General features: G+C 48.4%; 2 protein-coding genes across 3 annotated transcripts in view; one reads left to right on the top strand and one right to left on the bottom strand.

Moving 5' to 3' along the window:
* The window catches only part of ITPKB (inositol-trisphosphate 3-kinase B), a 128,705-nt gene extending 117,104 nt beyond the window's left edge, over positions 1-11,601 (top strand). The window contains exon 8 of the mRNA XM_063613360.1: positions 11,157-11,601. Coding sequence (XP_063469430.1) covers positions 11,157-11,171 — 15 coding nt within the window. The 3' untranslated portion in view covers positions 11,172-11,601. The remainder of the gene's footprint in view (positions 1-11,156) is intronic.
* A 2,021-nt stretch (positions 11,602-13,622) lies between these two features.
* The window catches only part of STUM (stum, mechanosensory transduction mediator homolog), a 61,573-nt gene continuing 54,025 nt past the window's right edge, over positions 13,623-21,170 (bottom strand). For both annotated transcript variants that reach the window (XM_055234341.2, XM_055234340.2), the window contains one exon: positions 13,623-20,955. In XM_055234341.2, the coding sequence (XP_055090316.1) occupies positions 20,921-20,955 (35 nt within the window). In that variant the 3' untranslated portion in view covers positions 13,623-20,920. The remainder of the gene's footprint in view (positions 20,956-21,170) is intronic.

The following is a 21,170-nucleotide window of genomic DNA, read 5'->3' as shown; positions in this document are numbered from 1 at the left end:
TGCAAAACTTACTTTTGAAAACTACACAACATTATTGAAAGAAAGTAAAGAAGACCTAAATAATGAAAAGATATCCCATGCTCATGGATTGGAAGACATAATATTGTTAGAAAACGGCAATATATGTCAAATTGACTTACAAGTCTGATCTATTTTCTATCAGAATCCCAGATGGCTTCACTGCAGAAATTGACAAACTGTTTTTAAAATTCACATGGAAACAAAAAGACCCAGAATGGCCAAGACAATCTCGAAAAGAGAAGAAAGTTGGAGGACTTACATTTCCTGGTTCAAAACTTACTACAAAGCTACAATAATCAAGTGGTACTGGCATAAGGATATACATATATACCAATGTATATCCTTATGGGATAGAATTGAGGATCCAAAAATAATTCCTCACATTTATGTTCAATTGATTTTTGACAAGGGTGCCAAGACAGTTCAATGTGTTGGCCAGGATGTGGAGAACTTGCAAATTTATACACTGCTGGTGGGACTATAAAATGGTGCAATCACTTTGGAAAACAGTCTTGCAGTTCCTGAATAGGTTAAACACAGAATTACCATATGATCTTGCAATTCTACTATTAGATATATACCCAAGAGAAATGAAAATAGATGTTCAGACAAAAACTTGTATACAAATGTTCCTAGCAGCATTATTCATAATAGCCAAAAAGTGAAAACAACCCAAATATCTAATAATTAATGAATGGATAGATAAAACTGGTATATGCATACAATTGAATATTATCTGGGAATTATAAGAAATGAAATGTTGATACATCCTACAATATTGATGAACTTAGAACTCATTTTGCTAGTGAAAGAAGCCAGACACAACAGACCATATGTTGTATGATTCCATTTGTATTAAATGTCCAGAATAAGCAAATCCATAGAGGCAGAAAGCAGATTAGTGGTTGCCTAGGCCTGAGGGGTTGTGAGGAAATGAGGAGTAACTGCTAATTGTTATGGGGTTTCTTTTTAGGGTGGTGAAATATTCTAAAATGGATTATGGTGACTATCAATAAGAATAACAGTGCAACCCTAAAAAGAATGATAAAGATATATTAGTCACAACTTTATGCTCACAAATTTAACAATTCAGATAAAATGGACACAGACACAAACTACCAAAACTCACTCAAGAAGAAATCCATGAATTGAATAGTTCTGTATTTATTAAAGAAAGTGAACTTATGTCAAAAATCTTTCCACAGAAAAAACACCAGGGCCAGATGACTTCACTGATAAATTCTACTAATCATTGAAGGAAAAAAATAATATAATTCTCTATATAATTCTATACCAATTTTTCCAGAAAGTAGAAGGCAGGAAACACTTTCCAATCCATTTTATGAGGTCAGCACTATCCTAATACCAAAACCAGACAAACACATTATAAGAAAATGACAGACCAGTATCTTTCATGAACATAGAAATAAAAAATTTTAACAAAATATTAGCAAATCACATCCAGCAACATGTAATAAGGATAATAACTTATGACCACATGGAGTTTATCCTAGGAATATAAAACTGGTTCCAGATTTGAAAATTAATCAATGTAATTCATCATATCAACAGTTTAAAAAATACATATGATATTAATAAATGCAGAAAATGTGTTTTAAAAAATGCGGCCGGGCGCAGTGGCTCATGCCTGTAATCTCAGCACTTTGGGAGGCTGAGGTGGGCGGATCATGAGGTCAGGAGATCGAGACCTTCCTGGCTAAAGCGGTGAAACCCCGTCTCTACTAAAAATACAAAAAAAAATTCGCCAGGCGTGGTGGCGTGCATCTGTAGTCCCAGCTACTCCAGAGGCTGAGACAGGAGAATGGCGTGAACCTGGGAGGTGGAGCTTGCAGTGAGCCAACATCACGCCACTGCTCTCCAGCCTGGGCAATAGAGCAAGACTCCAGACTCCGTCTCGAAAAATAAAAATAAAAAAAATGCAACATTCATGGTAATAATGCCAATAAACTAGGGATAGAAGGACATTCTTTAATGTGCTAAGAGTTTCTACAAAAAACAAAAGCAAGAACACTTGCATTGCCATTATACTTAATGGTGAAAGATTAACTCTTTTCCTCCTAATCTGTACAAGGAAAACATATTTCCACTCACCACTCCTATTCTACATTGTAATGGAGGTTCTATCCACTGAAATAAGAAAAAAAAAAGAACTTTTTATGAAAAATGCATATTGCAAAGGAAAAAGTAAAATTTTCTCTATTTTTAGATGGCATAATTGTCGACTTAGAAAGTCCAAAAGAACTGTACAAAAAAAAAAGCAACTAAAACAAGCGAGCTTTGCAAGGTTGCAGGATACAAGGTAAACACACAAAAATCAATCATATTCCTATATACCAGCAATGAGCAAATGGATATTGATATTTTCAAGACAATATTATGTATAATAAATAGCACCCCAAGCCATAAAATACTTAGGTATACGTCTAACAAAATAATGTGTAGAATCTGTATGCTGAAAACTATAATATGTTTATGAAAGAAATCAAAGGGGGGCTAAATATATGGGGCGATAAATTATGGTCATGAATGAGGAGACTCAATCTTCTTCAGATGTCAGTTTTCAAAACTGTGGAGGGAGGAGCAGGTAGCTCATGCAATTAAACTCTGGGTGGAACAGGGCTAGCACTGGCCTTGGGGATGACATCATGAGACATTGTCCCTCCATCTCTCATTTCTGCTCTCCTCTGCATGCTGGCCTCTTGCTGTGTGAGTTGGGAACCTTGGTTATGGGTAGGTTCAGGAGGAAAAATCGTTTTCCCATAATACCAGTTAAAAAGATCTCATTGAAGACCCCGATCATTCCATATTAGCTCACCAAGAAGGACATGCTATTGGCCTGGCTGGGGCCACAGGCCCACATTTGCTGAGGGAGGGGTGGGCTCTGGGACCTGCAGCCTCCCCAAGAACCCCATGGGGCTCATGATGGAGGAACTGGCTCTTGGATTACGGGGTGGAGGGCAGAGACCAGCCTTGTCTCACGCCGGTGAACATGGTTCTCGGGCTGGACCTGGAAGCCAGGCAAGGTTTAGGTGGGAAAGTGCGAAGGGCTGTATCCCACTCAGGGGACATCAGGTGCAGACTGTGGGGACACCGTCATGCTGGAGGACCAGGTGCTCAAAGCAACAACACGGATTTCTTTGTAATAAATTCCATACATCGCCACCTCGGCTTTCTCAAAGGATTCTGGATGGGTTTCGAGTTTTCCCAGAGGCCAACAGCAGAGGTGGATCCTCTGTCCCCTGACTTCCGGGGCTCCCCTCCTGGTTTGGAACCTCAGAAGATGCGGTAGCTTCTGGGAATTTGAAAGTGCTTATTTCCTCTATTAATGGCATTCTTAGTTTGGAAATTTCTTTGCTTTCTAGAGTTTTTTGTTTTTTGTTTTTAGCATAGCTATTTTTGATGAAAATATAAATATCCACCCCTCTGACTGCGAGACAGCTGTAGGCTCCTGCTCTGAGCGCAGATAGGCCTCCTCCTCCTCCTCCTCCTCTGAGAACTCTTCCAGACTGAGTCCCTTTTGGGGGCCCTGAACTCCAGGTCCAGCAGGCACAGGAGGCACCCGCCCAAGGGGCTATTCACAGGCCAGTTACGTCCCAGTGAAGACAATGCCTCCCCTGGCCACTCAGGTCTGGTTATCCCAAGGATACTGGCGGGGGTGAGGGTCCCAGGAGCAGCTGCACAGCCATGCCTCCCAACAACCAGGAAGCAAGTGGGCCCTAGAAGTATCCGAGGCAACCCAGGGCACAGGAGATGCTGTTGCCCTGAGCCATGAAAGCGCCACCACATTCAGGTGACTTGCTATGCTGTGTCTTATCTTGCTTTGGGGATCCCCCTCTCCTCCTGCTGCCTGCCAAGTGAACATCTCAGCAATCCCTGCGTCACATCATTGTGTTAGTTAGCTAGGGCTGCCACAACACAGAATCACAGGCTGGGTGGCTTAAACAATAGAAGTTTATTTTGTCACAGCTCTGGAGGCCAAAAGTCCAAGATTAAGTTGTAGGCAAAGTCGGTTCCTTCTGAAGCCTCTCTCCTTGGCTTGTAGATGGCTGTTTTCTCTCTATGTCTCCACATGGTTTTTGTTTGTTTGTTTGTTTGTTTGTTTTTGTTTGTTTTTTGTTTTTTTTGACAGAGTCTTTGTCTGTCACCCAGGCTGGAGTGCAGTGGTGTGATCATGGCTTACTGCAGCCTCAAACTCCTGGGCTCAAGAGATCCACCCACCTCAGCCTCCTAAGTAGTTGAGAACTTACAGGTGTATGCCATCATGCCTGCATAATTAAAATATATATATATTTTAGAGATGGGGTCTTGCTGTGCTGCCCAGGCTGGTCTCAAACTCCTGGCCTCAAGTGATCATCCTGCCTCAGCCTCCCAAAGTGCTAGAATTATAGGCATGAGCCACTGCACCTGGCCTGGTATTTTATCTATGCGCTGTGTATGTCTGTGCCCTAATCTCTTCTCTTTCTTTTTTTTCAGAGACAGGGTCTTGCTATGTTGCCCAGGCAGGACTCAAACTCCTGGACTCAAGTGATCCTCCCACCTCAGCCTCCCAAGTATCATCTCTTCCTATATGGATGAGTCATGCTGGATTAGGGCCATCCTAATGACCTTATTTTAACTTAATTATCTCTTTAGAGAGCCTGTCTCTAAATGCAGCCACATTTGTTGAAGTCCTGAGAATTAGGACCTCAACAATTAGGAGGGGGCACAATTCAGCCCCTAGCAGCCACTATGTGAGAAGGTCTGCATGATCCAGCTGACAGCCACCCTCCACTGGGCAGTTTTTCATCCCAGCACCTCAGGGGTTGCCTGCTTACTGCGGGCGGGGGCTAGGGCCTGGGGAGGGGAGCCCATGCAGGGAACACGCCTACCCTGCTCAAGGAGCAGTCCAGCCTGCTGCTTCCTGGGCAAAGGCTCACCATTGCTTTGGTTGAGTGACATTGCGGTGGCTGAACTGACACTTTCAGCTCTGTGTTTCTCTAGCAGGCAGTGAGGAAACATGAGGGCAGGGCCTGGGGATGGCACTTCTGTCCTAGCTCCCCAGCTATGCGTACGTGGAGAGAGTCTAGCTCCTCTTGTCCCTCCTTCTGGTTCTTGATTGTGGGCATGAAGGAATATCCAGGCCCCATGGCTCAGTGAATGTGCATGGTTTCCACTGTTGCTGTCGCCCTATTACCTCAAGCAGGTCCATCCACATGCCCAGAGCAGGTACTTATGGCAGCAGGTGATGCTCCAGGTGAAAGAGCCACCTAATCCTCTCCTCAAAGGGGGCCAAGAAACCTCTACTACCATTTCTGGAAGCATCTTTGGTCAGGGATTCAAGAAGGTGTCTTTCAAGAAGGGAGAGGAGGAAGAGTCCCTGACCGAGAAGCCCCATGGGACATAAGAGACTGGATGCCAAGAGGCAGGAGTGGGTTTGGAGTCATGGCTCCACCACTACCCAGCTGTGAGTCTTTGGACAAGTTGCTTAACTTCTCTTAGCCTGTGTCTTCAAATATTAATGAGACAATAGTCTCAACCATCTTATCTATTTGGGAAGATAAAATAGCACAGATGAACATTCCTGGCATGTGGTAGACACTCAATAAATGCAGGTTCAGTTGCAATCTCTTCTTGATGGAGGAAAGTGCTTTGTAAACATATGTCATGACACAAATGGCAATGGTTATTATTATTATTGAGACGGCCAGATGGGAGGGGGTTCCTGCAGAAACTCCAACCAGCCTGCCCACTGAAGTGGGGCCTCGGGCAGTTCAGGATGTTTGCAGCAGAGGAGCCTGGCCCCACTTCTTCCTGGGTGGAACCTGAGATTCAAGCTGCGACGGAAGCGCTCTAGCAGGGATTTGGCGTAACGCGATTCCCTGTTTCCCCCTTTTCTTCCTTTTCACCCAATAAAACCCTGTCTCACTCACCATTCAAATTGTCTGTGAGCCTGAATTTTCCTGGCCATGGGACAAAGAACCCCATCTTTAACTGAACTAAGGAAAAGTCCTGCAAAAGTTTTGGCACCCCATTTGGGGGCTGGAGAAGTGGTGAGTGAAATGGGGACTCAAAACCTCTCACTGTTGCTCCTAAGCATTTTAATCCTCGAACTTCTGAAGGTGGGCAAAACATGCCCCCAAATCCGGGGGCTCCGGAGATCAGAAGAAAGGTCCTTTCCTTTCTTTTGGGGGAAGGATAGGCCAGCGGGGGCTCCTTGCTCCCTCTCCCCTCTGTGCAGAAGCTGGGATGCATGGCCCAAGGGTCGTACACAGTTGACTGGCTTGTTCCAAGCCACGCACCACCACAGCAGCCGTCCCCTTCCCCAGCCAAGGGGTTCAGCTTCATTGGGCAGTAAACTTTTCTCCCTGATGGAGGAACCACTTGTATAAGAATAAGAGGTTCTTCCCCAGGGATTTTTAAACCTTTTTCCTTTCCTCTTACCCGCCCTGTCAGCAGTTAAGTTTAAGCAGGTTTTTTTTTTTTCTTTCTTTCTAGAAGACATTTTGCTAGGCTAGGAATGATAAAAATCCCTGTTTATATTCTCTGTAAAGCTTTAATTGTGAAAAAGGATTTGTGGGGCTAGTGTTGGGCTGTGGCCAATCTGGTGTGCTTTGCAGGTCTATATGGTTTGTGCTGCAAGCCTCCATCTTGTTTTACATCCTGGGGCATGGCCAGTAACCACTTGGCAAGGCTTTGTTTAACAATCCTGCCTTAGGGGATGACCATCTCTGGTTGGATATCTTCATGTTTCCTAGTCCTGTCCCTTAAAGGGCCCCACCCAGCAACTGGGTTTTCTTGTGCCTATCTGTGTATGTACTGTGTGTGATGTCTGCAAAAAGAGCTCTAATTAATTTTGCCTAAAGAAAAGCGCTCAGGCCGGGCGCGGTGGTTCACGCCTGTAATTCCAGCACTTTGGGAGGCCGAGGCGGGCGGATCACGAGGTCATGAGCTCAAGACCATCCTGGCCAACGCGGTGAAACCCCGTCTCTACTAAAAATACAAAAATTAGCTGGGCATGGTGGCGTGTGCCTGTAGTCCCAGCTATTCGGGAGGCTGAGGCAGGAGAATCGCTTGAACCTGGGAGGCAGAGGTTGCAGTGAGCCAAGATTGCGCCACTGCACTCCAGCCTGGGCGACAGAGCGAGACTCCGTCTCAAAAAAAAAAAAAAAGAAAAAAAGAAAAGCGCTCGGATCAAAAAAATTTTTTTTTTTTGAGATGGAGTTTTGCTCTCATTGCCCAGGCTGGAGTGCAGTGGCACGATCTCGGCTCACCACAACCTCCGCCTCCCGGGTTCAAGCGATTCTCCTGCGTCAGCCTCCTGAGTAGCTGGGACCACAGGCACACGCCACCACGCCTGGCTCATTTTTTTGTATTTTTAGTAGAGATGGGGTTTTACCATGTTGGCCAGGCTGGTCTCGAACTCCTGACCTCAGGTGATCTGCCCACCTCAGCCTCCCAAAGTGCTGGGATTACAGGCGTGAGCCACCGTGCCCAGCCTGGATCAAATATTTTTTAAAGGCAATATAAAATCCGTGCTACCTTTTAGTTCATGTGACTTTAATCTTTGAGAAATAAAAACAGCCGTGAAGATTATTAATGCAGGTCAGATGCAAAGTTTGCTAAGTGTTTTCAGGTTACAAACTGCTTTTTGGGTTTTGAGAACTATTTGACTTGCCGGCTTCATAACTGGTAAGGCTTGGGGACATGTGGAACTAACTAGGCCCTTAAGTAAGAAGGCAAACATTGGCTGCAGTTAGCGCACAATTCAACTTACCAAGTTTTACCTTAAAGTTAAAAATTGCTAGGAGTTACAATTATGACATGTAATTGAAACTACCGAAAATAGATTTACATGCAAGGGGTGTAACAAGAGTAAAATGTGATTTTTATGTAAAAGGTTATAAGAAGGCATGGAAATATAAACTTTTGCCTAGGGTTAAAGGATTATTTTGAGTTAGATAGGGAAAGCTGAAGGTTCAAACAAGTGGTGGAAAAGCTGTGGAAATTAATCTTGCAGAAGAGGTTCTCTGTGTGAACATATTAACTAAATGCAAAAGGGTTATCAAAAGCTTTTGCTTCTTTAAAATTTCTGAGTCATGATTTTGAGAAAATAAATAGTTTGTGGTAATCTGGAGCTCTATTTCATAGTATCAGGTGCTTTAAACGTATTTAAAAGGCTTCTCGAAATCAAACTTAAGTTTCAAAATTGTCTTTTCTGGTACCTGGCTTTTCAGATGTTTCAGAGGACCCCTGAAACATCCCGAAAAAAGAGGCAAACAGGATTATTTGGCGTGTTTAGGTACATGGGATTGCAAAATGATCTTCAGTCTTCTTTAGGCTATACTTTTGTGAATACTAATATATGTTCCAAAATTGTATGGGAGTTCTAAGATTCTAATGTCTGAGTATATGCTATCAATCATAATTACGGTTGGTATGTTAAGTGATTGTAAACTATGAAGATAACAAAACTTCATCAATTGTGTTTCTAACTGTAACTACACTGGACATTTTGCTATTCACAGACAACTGTTGTCTCATTTTGATTCTTTTCAAAAGATAGTTTATAATAAGCTATAGAACTTTAACAGGCGCTCTCATATACAGGCTTCTGATAACTTTGGAGATTGTAACATTAGAATAAAGGAAAATGTACAGGACTCATGAAGAGCTGAAATGTTCACAAATATTAGACAAAAGAAGAGTTAACTAAATGAACTGAACTCAGAAAGCTGAAGCAACCTTTTTGACTTTTGATTGGAATATTGCTGATTCTTGTTTTGTTTTTCATAGTTAAGGAAACTTACTTGGAACTATTTACAGCCTTTAATAATTGAGTAAGGTTTACTCCTATGAACAAAAATTTGGAGCATGTTTGTTTCTCTCTGCCTGGTTCCTCTAGAATTTGGAAACTATCTGTGAGTATTCTTACAGTAATATGGCTGTTTACATCAGTGCAATAAGAATCCATTTTTCTTTTGCAACGGAACACAATTGGAGAAAGTGGTTATTTTACCAAGGCTTTGACTAGAAGGGTATGCTTCCCTTTAAGGAGTCAATCTTGACTTGCAGAGCTGATAAAAGCCCTGTGGAAGAAACTGGCCTCAAACCCTTGCCTACGCAGTCCCTGTACAGGATTCTTTCTCCTCTACAGGTAAAGAATGTCACTTTCTAACAGGTCCGGGAGCTCCAAGTTTATCTTGGGACCTTAAGGTAAACTTACAGTTGTTTGAGGATACAAACCCATGGTTGGGCTCAGCATTAAACGGTCTTATCTGAGATTCCTTGTGGAACAAACTTGCATCAAAGCCAATCCAAAAGGTCTATGTAGAAATAATTATTCTTGCTGCACTTTATGCAATTAATCAGGCCAAGTATAAGACTAAAGTCTATTTTGCAAACCATTCAGTCCTATGATGATTTTTTAACAAAAATGAGGACTGGAGAGAGAGAAATCATGTTTCAAAACTTATTATACATTTGTCATTAAATTCTAAACTCATTGGTTGTTTTTAAGTTTCACCTAATTTTAGACTAACCCTACTTGCTCTTGTGAACCAACCAGCAATCTCCAGCTGCAGCTCAGAAAGAACAAAAGGGATGGGTAATGTAGAAATCTGGATCAATATTCTAGCTCTGGGCAATTATCCTGCAAGTCCTGCTGGGTGATTGGAATAAATAGGATGCCCATCACTTGGAGGTTTCCTTTTTGGGGAAGTAAGACCAAGAAAACTAATCAAAGCCAAGGACCATGCACCCAAACCCTCTCAAGCATAACTATAGCCACCAGTTATCCGGTTGTGTCACAAGACATCTTTTTCTCTCCCTTGTTGGAGGAGGACTCAATTCCACAGTTTCACCTTAGCATTTGGCTTATGATAAGGAGTCCATGCACCCCCCCAAGACACATTTTTGTCCCAAACTCAATTCCAAGCTTTGGGTCAAAGTCCTAGGAAGGAAAACTGGATCTGAGGGATCCAGAGACAAATGACAACAGAGGTTAAAAGGCACGGTGCAGGTGAGCGTAGCTCATTCCTGCCAATTAAGCCAACCCCAAGCTTCTTGTTTCATGGATAAACCCATGGCACAAATATCCATGGCATAAATGAGATCTAGGGAACTCCAAGGCTACTGACAGTAGGAGACAGAGGCATAAGTGAGAGTGGATAATTCCTATTCTCTAGGCCCTCCCTGCTTCATGGGTGCAAGCCACTTTGGCACTCATGGCGGCACCTGCCAAGGTCACCGGGACGCAAGGATGGAAGAGGGAAAGAGGACGCTCTTTTCTCTCTCTCTCTCATGTACCCTGGGTATCTGCTAGGAAGAGAAGGGAACCAGGGACACCTGCTCCCCTCTTTCCAGATGGGTAGCAATTCATCTGCAGTCTGTACCCCTTTCAAATGCACCCTGAATCCCTGGGACTCCTTCAGAAGGTGTCTTCTTTTTTCCTTTCTTCTCCTCTGTCCTCTCTTCACTGATAGGTCATTGTGTCTCTGTACTATGGGACAATTCCCTCAGACGCATCCTCCAAACTGGAAACAGTTAATTTCCCAAACCTTAAACTGGTTGGCTTAGGATTGGGCTCAGGGGACGGGAACTCAGAAGCCCGACATGCCAGCAAAAGGGTCCAGTTTTTGCCAGTTGGGCTTTTGGCCTCCCTCTCCCTGTACAAACTGGTAAAAGGCCTCAACATTTTTGAGCTGTCCTTACCCCTCCGCTTGTCTCCCCTTGTTTCCTTTTGGGTTTTTGTTTTTGTTTTTTTTTGTTGTTGTTGTTTTGTGTTGTTTTGTTTCGAGACAGAGTTTCGCTTTTGTTGCCCAGGCTGGAGTGCAGTGGCCTGGTCTCGGCTCACTGCAACCTCTGCCTCCCTCCCGGGTTCAAGCGATTCTTCTGCCTCAGCCTCCCTAGTAGCTGGGATTACAGGTGTGCACCACCATGCCCGGCTAATTTTTGCATTTTTAGTAGAGATGGGGTTTCGCCATGTTGGTCAGGCTGGTCTCAAACTCCCGACCTCAGGTGATCCATCCGCCTCGGCCTCCCAAAGTGCTGGATTACAGGCGTGAGCCACTGTGCCCGGCCTGTTTTGTTTTGCTACATGTTTTCTAATGACCCTGTTTGTCTGTTCTTGCCTTCAGGCCATCAAACTCTGAACAGTCGTGCAACCGGAGCCTCTGATGATGGCCTCTTCTGCTGGGAACCCTTAGACAGGCATCTGAGGGAGCTCTGACTGCCGTTTCCCAAAAACAGTGCCCCCTGTCATCAGGAAGCAGTTAAGATCGGTCTTCATCCTTATCCTTAACCTAAGGGCAGTTAGATGGACTTCTTTAGAGGGGGGAATGAGACAGCCAGGTGGGAGGGGGTCCCTGCAGAAACTGCAACCGGCCTGCACAGTGAGATGGAGCTTCGGGAAGTTCATGACGTTTGCAGCAAGGAGGAGCCTCGCCCTCCCTTTCCTGTGTGGAACCTGGGACTCAAGCTGTGGGCAGGAAGCGCTCTAGCAAGGACTCTGGCCTAGCGCGACTCCGTTTCCCCCTTTTCTTCCTTTCACCCAATAAAACCCTGTCTCATTCTCCATTCAAATTGTCCTTGAGCCTGAGTTTTCATGGCTGAACTAAGGAAAAGTCCTGCAACTTTATCACCCCAAGTTGTTCCTGACGTGTTTTATATACACTGAATCTTGGGTCCCATGACCTTTCCCTAAGGCTTTACTCAGAAGCTGACTTGGTATTAGGAGCCCAGAAATGTCCGTCTTGGTCTTCTTGGGAATGAAGACCCATCCTCTGGGTTCAGTGGCCCAACATGCAGCCTGCACTGATGTGCCTCCCAGGGTCCCCCACCCGGGACTCTCACTGCACCAGGTTTGGGCTGTACTCCTGCTCTGAGGAATGCATCGGCAACCCCGTCCGCAAACCCAAGCACTGCCTTCCCACCTCCTCGAGCCCCCCGTCCCCTGCACATCCTCATGTGTCCCTTCCTGTGACTGGCCACTGGCAAGCACGAGCCTCTCCCAGGGCCTAGGGTCTGGGGTGTAGGGAGTTGTGGGGAGCAGATTTCTTCATGTTTGTCACAGCCCTTTCCTTCTGGGTTTGAGGAGAACTCTGTCAAAGTTCTGTCACCCCCAGCAGAGAGGCAGTGGCTGGCTCAACGCACGTCACCCTTCCTGAGATTAAGAGGCTTGGTGCTGGGAGAAGAGAGGGAATGTTAGTACATTCAAATGGTGTCTTCCCTTCTATTGGCAGTGCTGGAAGGGGAGCTAACTTTATCTCCCATTGTGCCTTCTGATGAGCCCCTCTGAAACTGAGTGACTGCAGAAGAATCCTCCAGCCGGGAGCATTCCAGTTTAATCTGAGCACATCGAGTATTTGGACAATGCAAATGATCACAAAATGCTCCCTAGAGTGTCTGGGGGACTCTGAGAGTGCCTTGGTCATTGTACTGCCTTGAGCTTTAGGTCCTGGTCTTAGCAGCAACTGAAGTCAACCTGAGGCACAGATGCCATTTCTGGGGCCTTGGAGGGGCCATTGCAGTAGAGCTTCAAGTCTCACCAGAGGTTGTGCTTTGAAGATGATTCACTCTTTTGGACAAAAGCAGCATCGAGGCCATTGAGACTGCAGCCTCTCTCCGGGTAAGTGGACCCTAAGGGTGCTGGGCTGGCCTGAGGAAATGGCAGGAGGCGGGGCCCTTCCCCTGGGTGTGAGTGACAGAAATGACACCTGGACACTCACTGTCAGAGCACTTGCCCCTCCACGGCACCCAGTACTGAATGCAACGCTGCAGATGCGGTTTCATTCCGGACCCCAGCCTGCAGCTCCTCGTGCATCTGAAACCAGGTGGCCTGTGTAGTCAGCCCCAGCATGCCGTGATGAACACTGAGCTGCCTGTTGGGTAACTCCCCAGGGATGAAGGAAAGCACGGAGCTTTCTTCATGTCAAGCGCAACTCTTTCATTGAACGCTATTAGATTTCATCGCGTTAGATTGCCTCTGCCTGTTGGGATATTTTGGGATTCTGATTTGTTCATCTAATATACTTATTTCTCCTTATCCACAAATTTAGTAAGTTCTGTAGGTCTTCATCCCATTATGAGCGAAGGCATTGGCTGGGTTGTGGATGCAATTCTCTCCCAGGTGCAACCTGTCCTTCATTGTAACTGAACAGGTAGTTATACATTCTCCTAACCAATCTTACCCAGACTCTCATTTATTCAGAAGTCTTTGTCAAATATGTATGTTGCCCACATTTCCCTCATCAACCAGTCTAACAATTAAGAGCAGGAAATGAGCTGCATCTGTACACTTATTCTTGGTGAACTCAATCTGGGGCCTGATGCTTGATTTAGCATGCAAATTCCTGGTTGCAAAGGGATCAGATTATCAAAGATGAGGCTGTTTGAAGAGTCACTTGCACAAGCCTTTCGGAAGAAAGGGAATTCGGGAAAAAGGTCTGAAAGAACGCAAGACCTGCCTTGGGGAAGGACAGCCCTCATAACGGAAAGCAAACCAATGGCAAAGGCTGCAGAGGTGGGGAGGAAGGCGTGTTGTCCCAGTCAGAGATCTGTTCGATTAGGAACACGGGAGGACACAGGGATTTGAGAAACTACCGGAAAGGTCACATGAATGTTTATTACAACATAGAAAAGAGGGAAAGGAAGAAAAAGGTTTCCAAAGCCATATTTCCAAGGATTTAAAAAAACACAAACTTGGAATGCCAAAGAGATGTCATGCTTTATATATTTATAATAGGAAGGTGTGTGTATGTATAAATATGTACATGGAGATATGTACACAGGTTTTGACTGTCATATATAGTATTTTTCATTGCATGTACAGTAATGCTGCTTGAGTGAAGGGTTTTAAAGCCGGCAGAAGGCTGGAGAATCTGGAACCCTGCTTGGCCCCTAGAGGGCGCTGTGGAGACCCCTGAGCAGCTCCCAGGGAAGGTCTGCTGGGGCTGGGTCCTGAGGGTGTTGGGGAAAGCTGAGCTGCAGGCGGGCTTGGGCCCCAGGCTGCAGGGTTCTGGCCAGGGCAAGTCTGGAAGTGTCCCTAGGTCCCCGACATTAGACGTTTTCTTCCAAGAAGTGTTCCAGTCATTGGAATAGGCTGGAAATACCCTCATGGCTGGACTGGGGTGGGGTGGGCTCCCAGCGGGTCAGGGTAGAAGTGAGACAAGAAAACCCCAGGAGCTCAGAGTCTTCTCTAAGAACAGTGAAAACGCACAGCAGTTAATTTCAGAGAAAGAAGAGAGACCCAAACAAAGCCAATCACGGTGTCAAAACACTGCAAATCACAACACAACACTCATTCGTATGTAAATTAGGTTGATACACACAGAACCAGTTGTTTTGTTTTTATATATGTTGGCTTTTTTAAAAAAAATGGCACCACGCACAACAGCAGGGAACTTAGCCGATGAAAAGGGCTGGCCACAGGTTCTCATGGGTGCCCAGGCCTTCTGGGGTGACGGTGCCCATGAGGAGCCTGTTACAGCCACCATCACTTTGTCCCTTGCTTGAAACATCCAATGAAGCGCTAACCCAGAAAACGGTGAATGGAACCTCCCTCTCCTTTCTTTCCTCCCTGGTTCCTGTGCTGGAGCAGGTGGGTGGGAACGCTGCCCCTCCCCTCTGGGCAGGTCCGCCTTCCCCTTCCCACAGGAGGCCAAGCTGGGGTTGTGGGGAATGGGCACAGCCAGGTTTGGTGCTGAGCCCACTCACCCTAGGAGTGCATGGGAGCAAGAGATCCACAGGCTAGGGCCCTGGAGACAGGAAGCAGCATGTGCATGTGGGCTGGGCAGGGGTGGGGGATGTGATGAGGGAAAAAAGTGCTGCCAGCCAGCGCCCATCCCGGAAGAGGGGGTGTGGGCTCCTTTGGAGATAAGTCCCAATCCTGAGGCTCCAGGCAGACCCTGGCCTGCTTCCCCCAGCAGTCAAAGGTGCTGGGAATGTGTGTGAGTGTGTGCCTCTGTCCATGTGCAGGTGAAATGCAATGGGGATGGACTGTGGCATCCACACCTGCCTGGATGGTTGGCATTTTAGCACATTCAGGCAGAGAGGGAGAGGGTTTGAGGGCCGAGGTTCCCTAGCTAAATGCAAATCCAGATGACTTGCACTGGAAACTCAGGACACACACACAGTGGACGCTACAGGGCACCTTTCTGCCCTCTGCGGTAGCATCAGGAGGGGAGAGTAGAATTGGGGGCCAGTGTTTCTGTTCTGCTAGAAAGAATCTTGCCAGCTGCAGCAAGGAGGTGAGGCCTGGGCAGGAGAGGACAGCCCTTGCCTGGATGGGGCTGGCCCTCCAAGCCCTTGGCTCTGACGGAAATGGGGAAACAATGGCTGCCTCAGCCCTTCTTTGTTCCTAACCTGTAGATGGTTAAACTGAGGTGAGAGGCAGTCGGAGAGACGCCGGCAGTCATAACAGCACTCAGGCCGGAACTCACTCTTGGGCCACAAGGGAACGTTTGGGGTCACTCTGGTTGGGATTCTTCCTATCTCTGCAGGGCGTGGGATTTAGGGCAGTGCATGACTGTCTGAGCGTGACCACCTCCGTGCCCCTATGATCCCGTGAACATCCAGCTCTAAGAATCTTGCAGGAAGAAAACTGATGAAAACACAGGCCCCTGAGCCTTGCACCCCCCTGCTCGGGCTGAACTTTTTTGTGATTGTTTTCAAGATCCAAGCCGGTCAGAAGGACCACAATCACCTCCCCCGACCAGGCTGGCACCTCATCCCCAAACCCAGCGCACAGAGCTCTTTGGAGGGAGAAGGGGCAGTGCTGTCCTTGAAGAGTGTGTCCCCACTCCTGCCTCTGCTCACCTTGCAGCTTCACCTGCGGAGGCTGGGACGGCAGGAGTGTGGGGGTGAAGGCAGGAGTGTGGGGGTGAAGGCAGGAGTGTGGGGGTGAAGGCAGGAGTGTGGGGGTGAAGGCAGGAGTGTGGGGGTGAAGGCATCATTTCCAAGCACAGGACCGCTGGGCCCACGTTAGCTCTCACTGAGCTTGCTGATGAGTTAATGCAAAGCAGGGAGGTGTCCCCCTGGTGAGGACTGCCTGAGGCCACTACCTGGAGAGGAAACCCTGTCTTTCCTCAACCTGAGGCCCGGCTTCTTTCCTGGGTGGGTTGGCAGCAAAGGCTTCACGCTGCTCCCTAAGCCTGAGGCCTCCAGCCACATACAAGGTCATGGTCTCTGGGAAGCTTAGGTGCAGCTCCGGTGCAGGGGGTGGGGTGCACTTTAAAAGTGCTCTCCCACCTCCAATCCCTCTAATAAAAGCCCTCCAACAAAGCCAGCAAGAGGGAGGAATAACAGTAAACTCTGCCTTCAGCCACTATTGGAGAACTTCCATTTAAATGACACGCCCCCAAGCATTTATGCAATGCTCTGGGCTTTCTTTGCAAAATTCACTAACACCATAAGAAACAGCCAGTGCAATTAAAGCCTAAGGTGGGCCTGGGAGCCTAGAAGGGACCCTGAGGAGGCCCGGCTCTCCACCCTCAGGCCCAAGGGATGGATCCCGGCAAAACTGAAGTGAATTCTCAGAATTGCAGGCATCTGGGCAGGGAAGGGGTTAGCTAAAGAACATGTTTCAGGGTTTTTGGCTTCGTGGGTGTTTTGTAGTTTAAAGAGCCACGCTGGTGCAGAAGGACCAGGGCCCTATCAGCTTCCCCTCCTCCTCGAGAACCTCGGGCCTTCGGAGGGCCTTTGACCCGGTCCTGGGGTTTCAGCCCCACTTTGCGCTGCCTTACACTTGGTGTTGGGATCTGTGCCTGGCTTTTCTTTTTGAGAGCCGGACCCCTTTGCCCTCCAGGGGAAAAGTTAACCATGTGGCTTTTTTTCTTTCTGCATTTCCTTTCTGTAGCATCCTCCTTACTGCTCCCTAACCCTGGGCATCCTGCATGAGGCTGAGTTCATCTCACACCTCTGAGATGCCTGTGCCAGCATGGCTGGAGCCCCTGGCTGCGAGAGCGGGAGACTTGGTCCTGCATATTAGGATGGGGAAGCTCCTAATACCAGCTGTCTCTCTGCTGCCATCCCCCGACACCCTCAGGAAGAGGCGCCCTTCTGGGCCTGCCTAAAGGAGGGAGCATGGGTGTGAGGGCTGCCCAGGCAGGTGGGAGTACGGAGCCTTGTGGGGCAGGGTGGAGGCGTCCAGGACCTTCCTAGGAGGTTTTGCCCAACTCCCCCTAAGTGATGACAGGTCTCAGGAGGGGGCCGCCCCCACATATGGGAGGGAGCTTATTTTCCCAGCTTGGGGTGGGGGCGGCTGCTGAGGGGATGGAGAAGAGATGGTAATTTATGTTGCATGTTTAGTGACACAATCCAGACGCAGGTGGAATTGTGTCACTAAACATGTGACATAATCACCCTATCACTCCTGAGGGGCGAGGACCCCTCCACAGGACCTGCTCTGGGCTGCCTGTGATTCTGCTCCTTCTTCTGGGAGTGCTGTAGTTAGTGTGTGGACGGCACAGGCTGTGGGGGTGGCCCAACCTGGCCACTTGCCTGTCCTGCCACTTAGGAGCCGAGTGTTTGGGGGCATACGCCTTCCTCTCTCTTGGAGCTTCTGCTCTGACATCTGAAACTCACAAAAGCATCTCCTCTCCCAGGAGCTAAAATGCCCTGCACCGTGCCTGGGTGAGGCTGTTCTTGGGGCTGGATGCGTGGGTCTGGGGCAGCTGAGGGTGGGAACCATGCTGCCTGCCCCTTCCTTACCATGGCAAGGCCAGTGGCGTGGCAGGCTGGGGTGGGCCCCAGCAGCAGAGCTCCCGCCCTGCAGCCCCAGTGCTAGGCAGTCGGGCTGGGGGCTGGTACCGCAGCCAGGAGCCATCAGACTCCTGCCGCTCCCATGGGGACCTGGCCTTCTCAGCCTGAGATCCTTGGTTCTAAAACTGACTCAGAGCCCAACATCCAAATCAACAGTCTCCACCGTCTGCAGGACACACCCAGGCTACCCACAGCTCACTCTGGCTCTAGTGTCCCACTCTGACCCTAGATCAGGGAATGGCCACCCTGATCCCAGTGGCACAGTTGGGTACTGGGAGCATCTCATTGCCTCTGACTTTCTCTGCAAGCCTGTGATTCCTGCACTGAACACCCACAGCCAGGGAGCGTCCTATTGAATTCCGACTGACAAAAGGCCCCAACCTGGAATGTGCCCTGCAGCCTCTGAACCAACAGCCTTGTCTGCACTATCCAGGCAAAGCCCAGCTTTGTCACCAAAGGGCTGTGTGTCAACCAAGCACTTGCCAGCATGAGAACCCTAATTTTCAGCTGGCTGGTGTTTGAGAAGTTAACTCTGGCCCTGGTCTGAGTGGCCAGCTGGAACTACTTGGAGTAAATCAGCCACTGTCCCTTATCTACTGAAGATGATCATGATGAGACCACGGTCTAATTTAGAGGGGCGGGGGTGCTATTTTGAACCGGTCCCGCCCACGTGGCAACCCTCACAGCCTCATTCAGGAGACAGGCAGGGGCCTCTTGGCTTCTCCCACACATCAGTTACCCGGAAAGGGGCCTCCTTCTGAGGCTGATGTGTTCCCAGGTTTAGAGACGCAGCCATCGGGGGAGAGGAGGATCTGGGGGCGCAATGGCCCTCCACACACACAAACACACAAACCCCTGTATTAAGCCGTCCCACACAGGACCCAGGGTGACACCTGCCACTCAAGAAAGTCCCACCTGCCTCTGGATTGTGTCACTAAACATGCGACACAAATTGCTATCTCTTCTTCACCCCCTCAGCAGCCGCCCCCAGCCCAAGCGGGGAAAATAAGATTCTCCCTCCCATGTGTGGGGGCGGCCCCCTCCTGAGACCTGTCATCACTCAGGGGGTGTCGGGCAAACTCTGGGGGCTGTGTGGGGTGAAGGGCTGTGGGCTGGTGGGCATGGGAGGGGGCGGCTTCCTGCAGCTGAAGCTATTTTATCTGAGTGGAGGGGCGGCTCCACTCTGACGCAGCTTCCTCGAGAGCAGCAAGCACCAGCCTGGAGGATGCCCGCTGCACACAGCAGAAGGTTCTAGCTTTTTAGAGAAAACCAAATCTGTTCCCACACCTTGAAGATACAGAGGCTTCCAAACAGGAGAGAAGAAGGCAAAGGCCTGGGTCGGGGTCTGTAAGAAGAGAGGACAGGATGCGACAAAGACACTGCCAGGTGTTCAAAAATGGCAGCCCAGCCCCAGGCGGCAATGGAAGATGGACAGTAGCTGAGGGATCCATGCTAAGAGGTGGGCGGCAGGGCCGGCTTCTCAGGCAGGACTGTGATTAGAAAGCCCAGTGGATGGGGTAGGTGGACTGAAACCTCCAGAATGGTGGCCACTGCTTCCCAAGCACTTTCATCCTGCAAAATCCCTTCTCCTGCCCTCATGGAGTTCTGACGGTCTCTGATAGACAAACAAGCCCTTCGAAGAGGGACATGCCCAATGGCACTGTGTCAAGTGGAGTCAGAAGCTTGACTTTGGGCCAGCCCCACCTGTTAGCATTTCCTATGTTAGAATGAAAATGAAAGGAAAGGAAACAGACATGTAAATGTCCATCCTCTTACTATAATTTCTCTTAATTTCAGATTGATACTTGATCCACAGTATCCCGGACAACTTCTGCTAGATTCTCCCCACCCCTAGCCCTCATTAGGGATCTAGCCCTGTCCCAATCACTTACAGAGGGGCTCCTTAAAGAGGCCCGTGGTCCTTTGGCAACTGAAGGAGTCCCCGTGTAATGCTGACAATTTCACCCACTAATGCATCTGTTTGTAAGTAGGATATTCAGATCCATGTCCACAACCCCATACAATTGTTCTTGCAATTCTGAAACCCTAAAAGCTCTCAAATGGTAAGTTTTTCCCTAAGTTACTTAGTGGCAAAATTAGACTGAACTGAGGTGAGGCTATTTACAGTTTGTATAGCTCCCAATTAATGGGACTAGTCACATGTTTCTCTGCAGAAATATTCACGTGCCTGATGATAGGCGAGATGTTCCACACTCTGCCGGGAAGTTAGAAAGTGTACGATAAATGGATCGCATTGTCTTTCTCAAATCTAAAACTTCTCAATTCGGAGACACATCTGGCCCCAATGACTTCAGAAAAAGGAATGTGGGCCAGAAATGCTGTTAAGTATTGGGTGAAAGGCTGCTAGTCTGCCCACTCTTGCTTCGGTTTAGTAACTTTGTGTATAAACATCTGGCAGTTCTGGCAGTTTCACCCCAGGGAAGGAGCCACTCCTCTCCTTCCCAGGAAAACACAGGTCACGACACACCCAGCCCTTAGATTTCAGCTGTGAGGAGGCGGGGGGTGCGGTCAGGGAGGCAGGCCCAGGAGACACCTGTGGGACTGGTCTTCTCCCCGAGGCCTCAGGCCGGCTGTGGGCACAGTGGGCCTTTCCACGCTAGGTTGGAGCCTGGCCATCCTCACCCCCACCCTGGTGTTGCCCCCAGGAGACCACACAGTAAACACTTGGGGCACCAGATTTTGAGGCAGGTGGGGTCCCAGAGGATGGGTCTACCACAGTCCTGTCCCCTTGGTGAGCCCCTGCTCACCCAGACAGGGCCCTGTGTGGCCCGGCCCAGCAGCTGTGGCGTGCCCTTGCAGTGGGCAGTGGGTACAGCAAGGCCGGTTGGAGCCTGCCGGAGCATCCCAGCCTCTCTGTGGGCGTTCTCATCTCCACCCCACTCTCTGATGCTCTGGTGCCTGCGCCCACAGTGCTTTCCGGAGCAGGAGGGGCTGGCAGCCCTCACAACCTGCTGAGAAAAGCAGATGCGTTTTCAAAATAAATAATATTTTTAAAAATACCCCCTTTCCACCCCCAGTCCAGAAAATGGCAGAAGAGAACATGTAAAGGTCCTTGTGCCCAAAGCTGCCTGGTGCAGCCCTCACAGGGCCCCCCTGGATCTCCCCAGTGGCTCCCGTGGGCTCACAGCTGCTGTGGGATGCCCTGCTCCTTGTAGCCTGTGAGGAAAAAGCAAAGGAGAGATGGTTAGACACCTGCTTCCTTCAGGATTTCTCCAGGAGGTGCTCCTAGCCCAGAATGCACACAGGAGGCATTGTTTATAGTAAGGTGCAAATAACTGCTACCATCAGAACACGACTTTTCCCAAGGGCTTTGACTTTCTAATGGGAAACAAAAGAATGAATCGGGAAATGTGGAGTACTGGGTCTACTGG

The sequence above is a fragment of the Symphalangus syndactylus genome, chromosome 19 (assembly GCF_028878055.3).
Source record: "Symphalangus syndactylus isolate Jambi chromosome 19, NHGRI_mSymSyn1-v2.1_pri, whole genome shotgun sequence".
NCBI lineage: Eukaryota > Metazoa > Chordata > Mammalia > Primates > Hylobatidae > Symphalangus > Symphalangus syndactylus.
The sequence above is the reverse complement of the archived record's forward strand: the minus strand, read 5'-3'. Positions and strand labels throughout refer to the sequence as shown.